This window comes from Lycorma delicatula, chromosome 1, assembly GCF_047948215.1.
Source record: "Lycorma delicatula isolate Av1 chromosome 1, ASM4794821v1, whole genome shotgun sequence".
In the NCBI taxonomy this organism is placed as follows: Eukaryota; Metazoa; Arthropoda; class Insecta; order Hemiptera; family Fulgoridae; genus Lycorma; species Lycorma delicatula.
The window spans coordinates 352054911-352073077 of record NC_134455.1 but is presented as its reverse complement, the minus strand read 5'-3'; the positions used below and the strand labels follow the sequence as shown (position 1 = coordinate 352073077).

Here is an 18167-nt window from a genome sequence, read left to right as displayed (position 1 = left end):
AATTTCATTGAGATGTCTGTGGACATTCAAAGCAAAATGGAGTGGAGTAACATCTTCCTAAAATGTAATAAGATCCCTTTTGCCATTAATTCTGGGGGCAATCACTTGTCAATCATTCTTGGATAACTGTGTTTACTGCGCCATTGAAAAGATAATGACCAAGGTTGATATTTAGTCTTCATTCCAAAGGTTGTCTTTCCAGCACAAATCATAACATGAGGTGGATGGTGTTAGATTTTCTCAAAAAAGTAAGGATTATCTTTCACCCAGAATAAATATTTCAGTTACAAGAGCTTCGATAAATCGCACACTTGTCTGAGAATATGACGTTCTTTTTTATTGTTTGCTCTCGGAAAGCATTCAAGCAGTGACTGACATGCATAAACAAATCAATGAAAGTCATTATCACTCAATTCATTAACTATGGTTGGACAAAAACATTTAACTTTCAAGTCTTTCCACATATGATTTCTTACTGTTAATCTTGGAATGCTCAGCTCTGCAGAATGTTTGTGTGTTGATTTCATCAATGATCATGATGATCAATGATCATTGAATCAACACCTCCATAGCAGAACACACCTCAGCTCGAGTGCACAGCCTTCCACTGTATGGCGTATCAAGAACACTTCCTGCTGCCGAAGACTTTTTCTTTTACATCACTAATATGTTTGCTGTGATGGTGACGATTTGCCAAAACGCACAAAGAAGTCATTCATAATGTTCTCCAATGTTTTACCAGTATGCGGACATTTGTGGAACCACACACAAGCTAACAAATGCTCTTCAACAATGAACACACTCATATCTGCCATTATTCCACGCTCCACTACAACTAAGGTCATCCAACTAGAAATGAACACACAAGACAATCCCTAGCATGGCTTATCCTCGCTACTTTTTCCAGCAGCAGTGAGAGATATTAGCAGTGAGAATTGGCAGCAGTAGAGCCCGATTAAGTTGGATTTATTACAGTGTAAAGAGACTTCCCGCCCACATAGTATTTACAATGTGAGATTCCACAATTTTCAACCTTATGAAATCTAAATTGAAGAAAAAACAAAATATTAAATATAGATACAATAAAACAACATAGATTGAGTATGTTACTCAATTACATATTAGCAGGCGCATCCAAATTTTTGAAAGAGTTGGTATTAACAACAGTGATAACAGAAATTACAAAGCGGAAATTGCTGCTCATCAGCTCCAAAAGAACTTTGGCAGGATAGTTGCATTAATTTAAAAGCATGTTGTTCATAATTTCAGTATTTTAAAAGTGTTATCACACTGTTAAAAAATATAATCATTCTTACAGGAGATATAATCCAAGAACTGTATCCAATAAAATATCAAACTGTGTGTTTTAGCATGAGCATTAGTCGTTCTATATAAATAGATATGATAAAATTAATAGATTAACACAGCAAGATGCTAAAACCATTAAAAAAAAAAAAATCCCTTTCGGCATGCCGGAAGGTGGAAGTAGATTTCACCGATGCTATGTAGAGAATAAAAAAGATTTACACCTTAAAGTTATGAAAAACTTCAAATTTACTAATACGACAATGGTTGCATGTGTAAAAAAGTTTCACATGTTTAGCATACGACAAGCCCCATCTTCTTACAATTCCAGCAATATTTTGGTCATACCTTGCTGTAAGGGTTGGTCATATCAAAAATTGTTGCAGACAAAAATTTTAGGTAATATTTAGAGGACTAACAATCACTGTAAACCAATTCGTTTCTGTGCCTATTAAGGGAGGTATAATTTTTTTTCTTCAAACCCCATTGTTTAAAACCCCTAGGCCAATGATTTGTGATATCCAAACACTTTACTTAGATAAATTTTAGGCCCTTATCCAAAGAATAGTAGGAACTTTAAATGAATTCGATATTTTACTTTAAAAAAAATATAGTGATATTTTGTTGTTTTTTTGAAAATTCCCCCATTTCCCCATGGTCTGATTTTGGCCGTTAACGAACACGACCAAGATTTTGGGTGAGTTATTTTTAAGCAATAATTTGAAAGTGACTGGTGCAAAATTACTGCAGTTATCGTGTCTACAAGAAAGTGAATTAACAACATTTCTTACAGAAAACTAACCTTAATCAGAAAATTGATAGTAAATAATGTAATAATATACTGGTAAATAATAATGTAAATATATTACCAGTAATGTATTACTGGTAATAATGTAATGTACTTACTGGTAGTAAGTAATGTAATAATGTAAAGTAATAATGTAGTAAACACTGGTATTAATGTAATGTAATAGGAATAATAATATAGCAAATAAATACTAATATTATAGTTTATAAAATATACTATAATATTACCCCAATAAGACTTTCTGCGGCTTCTTTAGCTGACAGTATTTTTTGTGGTATTTCAGCACAAAAAACAGGAACCATTAGTTGTAAAGTTAGTGAATTTATAAATGTTAAACTTAATCCTGGTAATATAAATATTGGTGTTGAACTTGGTAAATCACCCATCCGAGGAGATAATGATCTTATCTGTAAAATAAATTTAAAATATATAATCAATTATAAACTGTACAAAACTAAAAGTTTTTATTAATTATGGTACTTTTTAATACATTACTTTTTAATTAGAAAAATTTAGATTTCCATTAAATCTTTCTACATCAATTCCTTCTAATAATTATGAGCATTATTTATTACACTAAAGACATTATTAATAGCTGCGTTAACCTTTTATTTGATATTACTCCTCTCCTTTCAATTCCACACCCTAAGCATTCAACATTTTCTTGATTCTATAGGAAGCTGTCTGATAATTTTGTATTTGTTTTTACACATAATTTTTGTGATTCACTTTAACAATTTTAATCATACTTTGATCAAATGAGGTGTCATTTTATTCACAATTATAGGCTTAACATTTTATATAATTAAAATACAATTCAATAAAATAAGAGCTATTTATGATTTAAACAGTTTTAATGATTTCCATTTTGGAGCTTTCAAAGGTAAAATTTTCAAACTTAATTATTCTGTAGATGTTATATATAGAGTGAATTACATTAAAATATTTCAATATGTTCGTAAAATAAACATTTTTACAGGAAAAAAAATCGTGAACAGATGGAAAATAAATCAAGTTAGGGCATTTATTTCATTAAATTTAATAAATTTGTTTATTTAAAGTATAATATTGCATAAAAACCTCTAAACACTATTTCTGTAAACGGAATATAAAACAAATTGTTTCACAAGTTAAAAAAGATCTGTCCTGAAATATTAGCAAAAGAAGTAGATCAATGATAACATGTTCATTGCCATTACTATTATCACTTCATTTTTTCTTTGCACAGTGGGAGTGGTAGACTCTCCCCATATGTACTTATATATTATGAATACAATACCACTAGAATTAAAAGTCCAGTAATATGCAAATTTAAGTAATAAGCATATACTTCAAATCTTATAAGATTTTGAGCTCTGGATATGATGATAAAATACCCTTATTTACCCTGTTAGGTAAATCAACCTTTTTCATCACCCTATTTCCACACCCTTCATTCCTTCTTCCCTATTACTAGTTTTTAGGTGTAGATCTGATGATCCTGCTAGGTTTTGCATGCTGAGAATAACAGGACTCTAAGACCCAGTATGTCTTTGGTATCTGATAGGTAGTCTACCTGTAGATAATGACTGACATATGTACTGAACACACCCAGATCTCCTAATCTCAAAAATATTTTTTTAATTAGGAATAGACTTCAAAGAGTTAAACTTTAAAGCTAAACTGAAAAAGTATTATTTTTTAAACTTTAGGTTTTTTCTCAGTATGATTTATTTAATTATTTATTGTTGAATGTATTTTATTTTACATTTAAAATAGGTAATAATGAGAGATACGAATCTTGATAAAAGTGAGAAAAGAATGTGACAACAAAACTGTTACTGAATGTGAGAAAACTCTCAGGAATGTGGAAATATCTATTTTATTCTAAGTTAAACAAACAATTAACTATTTTTATGATTTTTTGAGTGTGAAAATATTTTGAATATGAAAATTACATCAGGCTTTATATCGTAATACTATAATAATTCAGTAATAATCAATGATGATTAAAAAATAATCACACGGTTTGGATTTGCTATAATCAGTCAATTTTAACACAAGATTTCAACTGGTGCCGAATGGCATGTGGCGTTTTAAAACGTTGTAGTAACCCTGAAATGGGCTAATTGAGTTTTTTGAAGTGATGATCCTGAAAAGAACCATTTGTGTTTTGCGAGGTAGTCTTGAAAAAAGCTGTTGGGTTCGGAACTGGTCTCTGGCAATGTTGACATGTCTATTGGAATAGGACAGAGCTTCCCCTCAGTGGCAGCTGGGTCCCCATTACAGCGTGGCAGTGGTGGCCCCCAGAGCCCCCCCCCCCCACAGTGTAGGGTCGGTGTTGGTCATCTTCCGCTGGCGCAGCTGAAGCAGTCCACTCCAAGCAATCCTACACTGGGCCGGCTCCTTCTGATGGGTCTGCCGGCTGCTTGAAGTCCATCAAGCTGGATCCAGCCCTTGTGTCTGAGTCACCTCCAGGAATGGGCCTGGCCTCTACCCATTGAGAAAACAGGTCAATCATCACTACTAGGAACCAGTTGCCTCGTTCTGTTTCTGGATATGGACCCATTAAGTTAATCGCTATATGCTTCCAACAAGTTGTAGGCCTCCAAGGTCGCTGACCGCATGGTGGAGGGTTTGGCCCTTGTTTGTAGTGGGTGCATGTGCAGTAATACTGGATGTACTGCCAAACATCCTTTGCTAAGGTCCTCCCAATCATAGTATTGGCAGATCACTGACTAGGTCTCTTCTAAAAGAGCGTTTTAGCTTTTTAGGATATATGTTTGTGAATTTTTTCATTATTTTTATAAGTAGAATAGGGTATGAAAGTCTCGGAAGCACTTCGTGATACAACTGTGTATATATACATTATATATATATATATATTTTTTTTTTTTTTTTTGTAGTACAGTAATTAGCTAACAAACATGACAATAGCCACGAGCACCAGTTTATCACTTATTTCTTAGTAATCTGTTTTTAATCATAAAATTGTTATTATAGTAGAGCCTTTGTCTTTGTAACACAGTTTCATTCAGTACTAAGTTAGATTTCACCATATAAGGTGGAGCTAGTCGGTGAATGAGTTCCCGCTTCTGTAGGAAAAGCTCCACTGGTTCATTAGCCCCTTGCATTCATCCATAAAATTGGGACCACAGGTTAGCAGTAGTTTTAAGGCAGCTATATTGATGCCGAAATCGGTTAATGAACTTGGGCCAATCGAGTTGTAGATTTTTGTATTGCCTGGCCCAGGACAAAGCATCTCCTTTCAGCTGCCCTTCTGCATGTTTGGCCTTTTGCTCAACAGGCACTCTATCCTTGTAGCTAAGTTTGCAGATGAGAGAGGAACAGTTTTGGGTCTTCATATGGCAGGCTGCTGAAGGTTGCGGTTATCACGGGCGGAAATGCTGCACTGATGCCCCCAACCAGACAGTCAATGTTGTTGGGTGCCTTGTGTGTTGGTCTCTCAGCTAGCATGTGGTCGGCTGAGGCGTGGCTAGGTACAGTTTTCTCATCCAGACGATCTTCACCACACGTTGGGCGCCACTTGTTGCCAAATGGCTTCAATGGCACGTGGCACTTTAAAACCTTGTGGTAACCCTGAAAAGGACTGTTTGACTGTATAGTGCCTGCAAGTGTATTTGCCACAGTGGTGCGAGAGTTGCACAGTCAGCTAGATTGGTGGGGAAAGGCACTTGTGAAGGCGCTTAGGTAGACTGTACTCACGCTGACATCTGAACGGTTACCATTGCAGTCGCCGATATGAAGCTTGGCATGTATGTGAACACAGGACATGTGAGTCATCAGGATGACACCGGGTTGGTCTGGTGGTGAACACGTCTTCGCAAATCAGCTGATTTCGAAGTCGAGAGTTCCAACATTCAAGTCCTACTAAAGGCAGTTACTTTTATACACATTTGAATACTAGATCATGGATACCGGTGTCTTTGGTGATTGGTTTTCAATTAACCGAACATCTCAGAAATGGTTGACCTGAGACTGTATAAGACTTCACTTACATTCATACATATCATCCTCATTCATCCTCTGAAGTAATACCTGACAGTGATTCCTGGAAGCTAAACAGGAAATAGGAAGTCATCAGGGTGAAAACCTTTTTTAATGTCATGCTTGATCTTTACATTTGGTTCTGGTTTTAAACCTAAAAGCTGATTTTTTGTAACAGAATCATGAGAATGAAATAATTTGCTGTATTCTTTTATAAAACAAAGATATCTTGTGAAAAAGCACATTAATGAGAACAGTATACAGAAAGAAATTCTATTTAATTTACAGAGTTACCTCACTGAAACTGTATGTATTTTTTGAATAGTCAATCATTTTCAGTTCTGATAAACCAGATGGTAAATAATTTTCCAATAATTTTTTGCTATAATCATTACCTAAAAACAAAAAAATAAAATATAATGCAATAATTTTATAAATAAATGTTATTACATAGTAAAATTTTTATTTCTTTTGTTCAATCTATTTTTTTCTAGTTGAATAACATTAAAACTTTTAAAGGTGTTAAACTAATGCAAAATTCATCCAGGTACATTTCCAGTGAAGAGTACTGTACTATAGTGATAATATAGAAGAGTACTGTTAGGTAATACTGTTCACTCTGTGTGTAAAAATAAACACAGAACAATCAAAAATAAAAATAAAAATTGGATAATTATTAGTTTAAACATTTATATTTTCAAATTTTAAAAATTATTGAAATGATTAGTGTAATGTGTCAAATCACATCCAAGGCTACCATAGTAAAATAAATAAAAGTAAAAAGAAGATACAAAGTTGTAATTGAATAACACAAGCAAGAAATAATTGCAAAAATAAAGTCTAAAGAAAGAGAAAATAACTTTTACCAAAGATTTAAACATTTTAAAATTTATTTCAGAGGAAGTTCTGCAAAAAATAAATTATATTTTTATAGGAACATTAAAGTAATATAAATAAATTAAATTGATACAAAAATTACTTAATATTTTCAAAGATCATGAAATATAAAAATCATAAATAAAAGAATATAAAATTGCATAAAACAAAGTAACTGTTGTTTATTTTGTTTTTGTTCTTGTTTTTGTTGTTTTGTTTTTGTTTATTTTGTTCTGTTACTTTATTTTAATATAACAGCCTTAATAGAAGGTTATTAGGCTATAATATTAGCCTTAGTAAGAACATAACGTAATAACAAGAACCAATTAACATACCTAACCATACCATTTGAAAAAAAAAATATTACCCAGACCTGAGCAATCCAAAACAGAGATCAGTATTTATTATTTTTTTTTTTTTTTATATTTTCAATCTTTACATATGACCAATTGCAAAGATTTCAGAAATTCTATCATTATTTTATAGAAGACGTTAATTGATTATCTGTTGTAAGTTTCTTCTAGGTAGTAAATGATTTTTATCATCAATATGATTTGAAAGCATTTTTATTTGCTTATCATCATCCTCTTTACATAATAGTGGATTGTATAACATAAAAATATATAGGTTGTAGTCATTTTGACATTCAAAATTTTAATCATTTTAAGTTTGTCTTATTAAAAATTTAAATCAAATTTTTAATAATGAAGAATTTTTTAATACTGATTAATGAAGACTCAAAACACACATACAGTGTTGTCTTAATATTTTAAAGCATAATCTAACTTTAAAAAGCACAATCATTTTATAAAATCATATTTAAAGACAATAAAAATTCTTGCTAACAGTAAACTGTAATTGAGTTAACTTGGTTAAGGAAAATGTACATGCTCGTTTTGGTTAAAAGTAATGAGTATTGTAGTAATACCACCATTTCAGATACTTATGTTTCCTCTTTCATTTATTGTCTGAAGTCTGAATTGGGAATTTAATTACAAATTGAAAGAACAGAATTACAAATTCAGGCGCTACTTTGTTTTACATCAGTTTAAAAAAATTTAAACAACTCATTTTAAAAAATTCTCTTCTAGAAAGGTGCGTTTAGAAGAACTGCAAAATAATTCAGAAAATATCTTCTACAAGCATATAATATATTTTTAAAAGTCTAATACTAATTCATTTTTTTTTAATATTCAAATGCTTCTTGTTAACAAGGTTTAATGTTATGAAACATAATATCTAATTCATTTAATGTAAAGTTAAATAATAATTATAATAACAATCATTACTAGTGTTTTGCAGTTAATATTGCAGTTATCTATTGTATACTTATAAGCATACAATTCATACCTTCATTTTTAATTATTTTGTAGCGTATGAATATGCACATAAAATATAGATACGTTTTATATGTAAACGTTTTTCATTTAATATTGTTAAATTAAGCACTTCTCGTTGTTTGATCTAAACTTCTTTTTGGTTATAGAACAGAAACTGTTAACTAAGACATTAATATGTCTTACTTTTGTCATTCATGAGTTTGTGCGACTCATTGTTTTGAAGAACAAATACAATTGAATAAGAATGATTTTATGTGTAATACTTTACCATCATCTTTGTCAGTCGATAGCTGAGAAACTACACAAAATTTATGTTTCCATGAATGTAAGCAAATCGATTCACAAAGCGATGTTAACAAGGATGGATCTATATTTTCTGAAGAATTTGTTATCATTGTTGCATGAAAACCATTATTAACTCTTGATTCACATAATTTCTCTCCTGATCCCATCAAATATATAAATTTTACATCTGGAATTAATTTACGACTCACTAAATCCAAATTTTGAACAGAATCACTACCAGATTCCTGAAAAAATTAATATAAAAATATAATTGCAGTTTAAAAAATGAAATGTAAACAAAGCCACACTATGAAGGATTTATCAATATGGTGAAATTACAAATTTTGCAAAATCAGAAATTTCTACAATTTACATTGTTTATAAAACCCTGTTGAAGAACCTGTCATGAGACAGTGAGAGAACAGTACGATTTTTATTTCAGACATTTAGGATTGGCAATAGAGAAAAGAGCAACAATTATTTGCACATAATTTTCTAGTATGTGTTTCATTCAAAATACATAAACAATTTTCTTTAATTTGACGCGAAACTCATATTTTCAGAAAGTCATTTTTTTTAAGTTCTGCCAGATTGAGAAAAAAGAATGATCTCTGGTCAGACGGTAAGTCTTGATGGATTCATGCATTTATTAAATACAATCACTAAGGAGCCAGAGATGCTCTAATTTGTACATTAATTTTTACATCACCAAGAAATCCTATACTGCATGGGGACAGGTGAGGGTAAGAATCTAGCACAATAAAACCAGTTTTAAAGCATCCAGATGTTTAAGCTAAGGGAAGGAAACCTGCCAGAATCTCTATTATTCCAGAATGGGGCAGACTGGACAAATAGTCGGCAATTCCATCCCATCACAAGTCAATTGCTGCATAGCCTTCATATTGGAGGAAGTCACTAGGGTGAAGTTCATGGTGGAATGGTGGACTATATCACAGCTGTAAGTCAATTTTGTAAAAAAAAAAAAAAAAAACTGTAAAATATGAGAAATCACAATATTTTTCAAGCTATTACTATCTATTGAAAATTCCACATTTTTCCAGTTTTGAGCAATTTGGCTACAATTTTGTTTGAAGAAATAGAAGATACTATATATATCTTACCAAAAAAACAAGCAATTACAGTATTAATTGCATTGATTGTAATTTAGACTGACATTTTGGGTATGAATGAGTAACAATAAAATATTTTCCAAAATACTGAATTTTCAACAAAAGCGACATCGCAGAACAATTAACTGACATTTCTGATGACTCAAAATTACTCAAACATGTCAATAGGTAATATGAAATGTGGGGGTACGATTATGATATAGAAAAGTTCCAATCATTGCAATGGAAGAATATTGTCCAATTGTTAAAATAAATTAAATTAGTTTTGATTTAGAAAAATCCTTCAATTTCCATAATTTTCATAGTTGTTCTAATTGAAGACAAGAAATTGTTTTTTTAATTTCAATTATTTTCAAGACAAATGCAACTATATTTTAAAGACATTTAAAATCCTGTTTTTAATTTCTTTATAACCAATCATGATTTCTTTCTTGCAATTTTGTAAATTATTGCATTGTAGTTTTAAACAGTATGCTGTTAAGCAGGAAAGTAAATTAACTTATTCTTATAAACCTAGTGCAAGTACATAAACAATTGCAAAACAGTTCAACTAAATCCTGCACCTCAACTGAAGTCCTACAGATAATACAGATACTGTATTTAATGCACATCCTTTGCTTAATCACCTTCAAATAAATTAAATCAACACTCATAATAAAATACATCCTAATTACTTGGTTATCAAATTAGAACTACGTGTCTAACATGGATAAAAATACTTTATATACATTATAGTTCATCTTTTTTCATCACCAGGGAAAAAGATGAACTCAGTCAAAAAAAATAAATAAATAAATAATGGGCAGAATTAAAAATTCTCATTTTTTTATCACACCTGTTTATGAAGAGAATGATGTACATGCACAAAATAAATCACACATGCATATGTAGTTTTGATATTGCTACCCAAATTTGAATTGTTATCTAAAAGCAACTGCTACTTTACAAAAATACTTATAAGCGACACACAGCATGGAAATAAATTTCATTATGCATATAACAAAAATTTGTGTAAAATAGACTGAACTTGAGTATTATTATATGAGTCCAACTGAAAGGGCAGTAAGGCACTGAAAAGGGCCCAAAAATATGTTCCAGAGATATGAAAATAGTCAGTTGAATTGGTCAGTCTGAACCAAATTTTTACTCAAAAGTGTACATATTTTCTAAATTTTAGGTAGTTTGAGTGCTGTACATATCAATAAATTAAATAAATTTTTTTTTAACAATCAATAAAATTTTTTCATTACAGTTTAACATGTACACCTTTATTTTACTAATGAATCCTTTTTTACTCTTTATGGAGGGGTGATTTCAAGTGGTAAGTGTGACCTAATAATAATTGTGTATATATGCTTTGAAACTGCTAACACATAAAGGCATTACACACATCAACAGATTTACTTTTTGCAAATTTTCTCACAGAAACTAGACAAACAAAACATTAATCTCAACATGCAAATGTTAAATTTAACATTAATACTAAGATCTTACATACTGGAAAAAATATGAAATTATGAAACACACATTTTGCCAAAAATATGTTAACATTCATGAAATAGATTAATATTATTTGCCTATGTTATTTGAAGAGTTGGCTTAACCTTTGTATGATAGTCACCATTTAACAATGGTGGTGTGTCTCCAGTAACTATGCTTCATTTATCTTTTATAACTGTAAAATTTATAATTTGTGTTATCATGCTTTGTTGTGCTGTTTAATACGTGGTTCCAAAGGGAACCAAATCAAAATTGTATGCATCCCTCTCAACAAAACAGGGAATGACCCTTTTTACCATATTAATTGTTTTTTCTCTCTAGTAATGAATGTAATTTTCTTTTAATACAAACAATTATCTACAGAGTGGGCAGGAATTAACTCCCTATTGAAAATTGTTTATAAGTTTTTTAATACTTAACTAATCTTTATGAAAAAAAACCATTTTGTTTCTTGCAATGGTAGAATTGTTATGCATTGCTAAAATTCCACATAAGCACCACCATTATCCATCAATTTCCATAAAAGGATGGGGATGTTTGCGACAGACTTCTGCAGATAATCCAGCAATATGCTTCCAAGAACTTGGCGAATTCACTCCTCCAATTCATCAAGAGTTTTTGGTTTTGTGCAATAAACTTCCTCTTTCACCCACTCCCCGAGGAAGAAGTCACAGGGAACACCCTGACTAACAAGTCAGGACTCCTTGCTGATCATTCATTGGGGTCACAACATCCCAACCAGCATCCTGGAAAATGGGTGTCGAGCCACGCATAGACAGGACTGGCGAAGTGAGGCAAAGCCCAATCTTACATAAAGATTAGGTTGTTGTAATTGTCCCATGTGGATACAATACCGTGAACATAATCTTCAAGCATATCAAGCTGCTGTTCTGCATTCATTGCATCCCGAATGACATATGGACATACAACTTTCATGATTGTCATGCTGCACCACACTGTGACCTTTAGGCGATGTTGGCTTTTTTCAAAAACCACCCTCAGATCCTCTGTTGCCCTGCCCAATAATAACAACTGTGCCAGTTAACAAACACCCCAACGTGAAATATGGCTTTTTCTGACCACAAGATATTATTGAAAATATCAGACCAGTCTTCATAACATCATCTCCCCTTATTCCAACCAATGATCATAGTCTTCTGGCGATAATTCCTGGCAGTAATGTAGTTTCCATGGATGAAAATTCAACTCTTTCTTAGAACAGTTCAGATTGTGGGTTGAGTTAAACCACTTTCGCGAGATGCCTGTCTTTGTGATTTCTGAGGACTTCGAATGAACATTTCCTGAACCACTTACACATTTTCTTCCATTCTGGGTGTTGAGGGGAGACCGCATCTCCTAACATCTGATACAGAACCTGTGTTCATTAGCTTCAACTGGCAATTCCTTATGATCATTGCATCTACTGAGGCATGAGGTCCTTTCACACTTCGTCACCATCTCTGTACTTGTACCGCGAACCATCATACTTTGTACCAGGATGCCAGCTGAGCCTGTTGCAAGGTTAGACATTGTGCCATGGTCTGGTACTGATACCTGCAATGATATAAATGAGATATCACGTAATAAATTCTACCATTGTAAGGAACAAAATACTTTTTTTCATAAAAATAGGTATTAAAAAAGTTATAAACAATTTTCAATAGGGAGTTAATTCCTGCCCACCCAGTAATATGGCTTGAAAGTATCTTAATAAGTGAACTACTTTATGATTAAGCATAATAATTGACTAAATAGCAATCTTGTACCACAAAATCAGACAATCAATAGACAAAACAATCAGACAAAAAAGGAAAAGGAAAATGTTTAGAATAAATCGGATTGAATATTAATTAAGGTGTTACAAAATATTTATGAATAAAGAATGTTTTGACAAAAAATAAAATATAAAGTTAACAAAACCATATTTCATAATGCAAAAAAATGTAATTTACAGCCTAAAAAACTTCTTGTAATGTGATAGATAGAGTTGTTTATCTCAAGGAACATCAAAATGCATAAACTTTTTTTATTTGTTACTTGAGCTTCTTTTCTTTTAAATATGACTTTTGATGAATTAAACAGTACCTTTTTTTTGTATTCAGTCATTTGACTGGTTTGATGCAGCTCTCCAAGATTCCCTATCTAGTGCTAGTAGTTTCATTTCTTTATACCCTCTACATCCTATATTCCTATCAATTTGTTTTACATATTCCAAACGTGGCCTGTCCACACAACTTTTCCCTTCTACCTGTCCTTCCAATATTAAAGCGACTATTCCAGGATGCCTTAGTATGTGGCTTATAAGTCTGTCTCTTCTTTTAACTATATTTTTCCAAATGCTTCTTTCTTCATCTATTTGCCACAATACCTCTTCATTTGTCACTTTATCCACCCATCTGATTTTTAACATTCTCCTATAGCACCACATTTCAAAAGCTTCTAATCTTTTCTTCTCAGATACTCCGATTGTCCAAGTTTCACTTCCATATAAAGCGACACTCCAAACATACACTTTCAAAAATCTTTTCCTGACATTTAAATTAATTTTTGATGTAAACAAATTATATTTCTTACTGAAGGCTCGTTTAGCTTGTGCTATTCGGCATTTTATTTCGCTCCAGCTTCGTCCATCTTTAGTAATTCTACTTCCCAAATAACAAAATTCTTCTACCTCCATAATCTTTTCTCCTCCCATTTTCACATTCAGTGGTCCATCTTTGTTATTTCTACTACATTTCATTACTTTTGTTTTGTTCTTGTTTATTTTCATGCGATAGTTCTTGCGTAGGACTTCATCTATGCCGTTCATTGTTTCTTCTAAATCCTTTTTACTCTCGGCTAGAATTACTATATCATTAGCAAATCGTAGCATCTTTATCTTTTCACTTTGTACTGTTTTTCCGAATCTAAATTGTTCTTTAACATCATTAACTGCTAGTTCCATGTAAAGATTAAAAAGTAACGAAGACGGGGAACACCCTTGTCGGACTCCCTTTCTTATTACGACTTCTTTCTTATGTTCTTCAATTGTTACTGTTGCTGTTTGGTTCCTGTACATGTTAGCAATCGTTCTTCTATGTCTGTATTTGAACCCTAATTTTTTTTAAATGCTGAACATTTTATTCCAGTCTACATTATCGAATGCCTTTTCTAGGTCTATAAACGCCAAGTATGTTGGTTTGTTTTTCTTTAATCTTCCTTCTACTATTAATCTGAGGCCTAAAATTGCTTCCCTTGTCCCTATACTTTTCCTGAAACCAAATTGGTCTTCTCCTAACACTTCCTCCACTCTCCTCTCAATTCTTCTGTATAGAATTCTAGTTAAGATTTTTGATGCATGACTAGTTAAACTAATTGTTCTGTATTCTTCACATTTATCTGCCCCTGCTTTCTTTGGTATCATTACTATAACACTTTTTTTGAAGTCTGACGGAAATTCCCCTTTTTCATAAATATTACACACCAGTTTGTATAATCTATCAATCGCTTCCTCACCTGCACTGCGCAGTAATTCTACAGGTATTCCGTCTATTCCAGGAGCCTTTCTACCATTTAAATCTTTTAATGCTCGTATAGTGATTGTCGTCTTATGTTTGTTTACATGCTTCTGAACGCTAGCATTAAATAATTTCTGGTCGGTGCTGCAATCCATGGAGCACACTGGCCTATGCCAGCAAAACAGGCACTCCTGTGAATGTTATTTCATTATTCTCTGTAGCACTTAGACGTTATTTCCCACTACTAAATCACTGTTTGTAATTTCATAACATCAACTTTTTAATTATAATTTGGTCATAATTATCCAAACACATGTAATGTTGTACACATTTAAGATACCAATTTATTCAGGTTATATCAATTAATGAAGAAGGTATGTGTATAAAGTAGTAGAGAAAAGTTTTAAAGTGGCTTTTGTTATTCTCAGAAGTAACTGAGAAAATAATTATAATAAAATTAGAATATAATAAAATTAGAATATAATAAACAGGAGTTAAATTACCATTAATACGACAATAATGAATTCAATGATAGAATATTTTAATGTGTTCAACAATATATTCTCAGCATGCTGTACTGAATCTAATTGTTTGATTGATAGTGTTTGTATCGATATCCCGTGCTGTGATGCGAGTTCTTTTAACTTACGTGAACTTGATGCACTTATGTAATGATTATTATTTAAAGCTACAACAAAACTACTTATACCATTCTTGAAAAGTGATTGTATTAGATCAAGCCACACGCCGGAATCAGATCCTGGAAATAAAAAAGTTACTATACTATGGGTATAATAAAAATTTACAGCTCTCCTTTCAGAATTTTTCTATATTACTATAACATTCTCTACAGGATCTATTTCTATGATTCCTGTAATCATACTGTAATGTGAGAACTAAAATTAATTAAGTCTTAATAACTTAAAAATTACCATACCAAGCAAACACATTTTTTGAAGAGAAAATATTTTGAATTCTATTGAATTTTTACCCTACTACATTAACATACTTAATGAAAGAAGTAAAACGTTAGTAACAAATTGTCAAAAAGTTTCAACTTCTTAGACTATTTACCATATAGTATATTACATCCCTAGGACATCCAAAATCTGTACAACGTGCACTGTTTCATATATATTATAATATCTCAAGGATAATCAAAAATATTGCTCATCCCAAGATAAGTTGGAAATAAACAGAAATATTAAAAAAAATCTCCTTAGTTTATATATTCTACCTCATTTTTATTGAACAAATTATTCTTCTTTGTTTATAGTTCAATTCTATATTCCTTAAAATTTTTAACATTTAATTTCACTCTAAATGACAGCCTTCTCAAGATCTACTACTAGTTCATAATTGGTTTTGCTTTTTTCTTTTTAACTTTGCCTTCCAAGATTATTCAAGGAGTTAAAAATCTTGAACTGATGCCCTTCCTGAAGCTACATCGGTCTTCAATTAGTACACCTTCCAGTTTCCATTGAACTCATCTATAAAATATCTAACTTTGAATCACATATACACTAAAGATAAATTCACTATAATATCTACTTTCATCAGTAAAACTATGTAATACTAATGGGAAAACTTATTAATTACAAACTTGCAGTTTATCATTACACTTCTTGCATCTGTGAATGCTGTTACTAATTCTCATAGAAAATTATTTTTTCCAAGGGTAATCTTTTCTTTATTCATTAATTCATAATAAATTTACACAGAAAAATGATATTAAGAATAAAAATTGGTACCATATTGGCATTTGTATAAACATTCACATGCAAATATAAATGCATGTAAAATTATGGTATGTCCATTAGTTGTGATGCATTCACATATTAAGAGTATCAACATTAAGCTGCATAAATAAAAAAAATAATTGACATATTAAGAGGTTAATAAAAATCTCTTACATTATCATTGTTATTTATTTTTTAACTTATGTTATTCCTGTATCTAATTAAGTTTGTAAACTACTCATAGACACTACTTATGAAGGGTTTAAATTGCATAAACAATTTAACCCTTCATTTGAGATTTGAATAATTTATACATCAGTTAGATACATCCATATGAGATACAATTCTTCTGATAAACACCTGGCAATCCACTTATTATGGTATATACTTATTACATACCCATCTCTATAATATAGAAACTTCTTCTCAAATAGTCCTTTTATGTTTGGGATAAAAGCAATTTTTGTTATACATACAAGTGTTATACATACAAGGTGCGACAATAAAGTAATGAGACTGATTTTTCTTTGCAAGATGTGGCAACCCTGCCGCTTGCGTAGGCACACCATCTTTGACCTTGATCTATAAGCTACTTCTAGTCCAAGCGGCATATTGATGCAACTGCTCAGTCATGAGTTGTGCTGTAATAAGTGAACACATGTTTGTGTCTCTCATCACTGAAATGAAACCGCAAAATATTGCGCAACGGTATGCCATTTCTTTTTGCGTTAAATTGGGTGAAAAGCGACAACAACTTATGGTAAGCTTCAGAAGGCTTTTGGAGAGGGGGTTATGTCAATAGCTCAAGTTTTTCGGTGGTATAAAATTTTTAGTAAAGGCAGAACGAATGTTGAAGATGAAGACTGCAGTGGACCTCACGGAAAGTTCGTAATGGTGCTCAAAGGGATCACCCAGACCAAAAAAAGCTTGCATGTCAAAGTCAAAAGTGAAATGTGCTTCTTCAATTCCAAGGGAATTGTTCATAAAGAGTGGGTGCCTCCTGGACAAACAGTTAACCAATATTTCTACAAAGAAATCTTAGAAAAACTTCGTAAACGAGTTCTTCATGTCCGTGCCAACATTGCTGATAATTGGATTCTGCATCACGATAATGCGCCATCCCATACTGCTCTGTCAGTACAGCAATTTTTAACCTCAAAACAAATTTCAGTACTACCACACCCACCTTATTCACCAGATATCGTTCCGCGCGACATTTTTCTATTTCCAAGAGTCAAAATGGCGGTCAAGGGACACCATTTTCAAACAACACAAGATGTCCAAAAAGCTGTGACGAGGGTCTTGGAGGATATTACAGAAGATGAGTTCCAGAAATGTTATCATTAATGGCAGAAGCGCTGGAATAAGTGTGTCCAATCAGAGGGGAACTACTTTGAAGGAGACAACACTAAACATGACTAAAACGGTAAGCAACATTTTTTTCACATCAGTCTCATTACTTTATTGTCACACCTCGTATACATGGTAAAAATCAGTCATGTGCTGCTCTCATTCTGAGTAAAAATGATCCAACCTTAAGATTATGGACTGGATGAACCCTGCTGCTTCGAACAGGCCTTGAACTAACCTTTGGATGCAGTTATTCTTGTGCTACAGTTCCTTCATGGATAGAGTATAGCTTTTTCCACAATCCATTACTTTTTCCTTATTCCATTTTCATCCTTATTTAGGGCTTCTAA

The 18167-nt window shown here is 32.0% G+C and overlaps 1 protein-coding gene across 1 annotated transcript in view; it reads right to left on the bottom strand.

Moving 5' to 3' along the window:
* The window catches only part of LOC142317916 (uncharacterized), an 87361-nt gene that overhangs the window by 11799 nt on the left and 57395 nt on the right, over positions 1 to 18167 (bottom strand). Inside the window, exons 16-19 of the mRNA XM_075354454.1 lie at positions 15232 to 15488; positions 8585 to 8846; positions 6395 to 6495; positions 2341 to 2520 (exon numbers count right to left, since the gene is read on the bottom strand). Of these exons, the coding sequence (XP_075210569.1) occupies positions 2341 to 2520; positions 6395 to 6495; positions 8585 to 8846; positions 15232 to 15488 (800 nt within the window). The remainder of the gene's footprint in view (positions 1 to 2340; positions 2521 to 6394; positions 6496 to 8584; positions 8847 to 15231; positions 15489 to 18167) is intronic.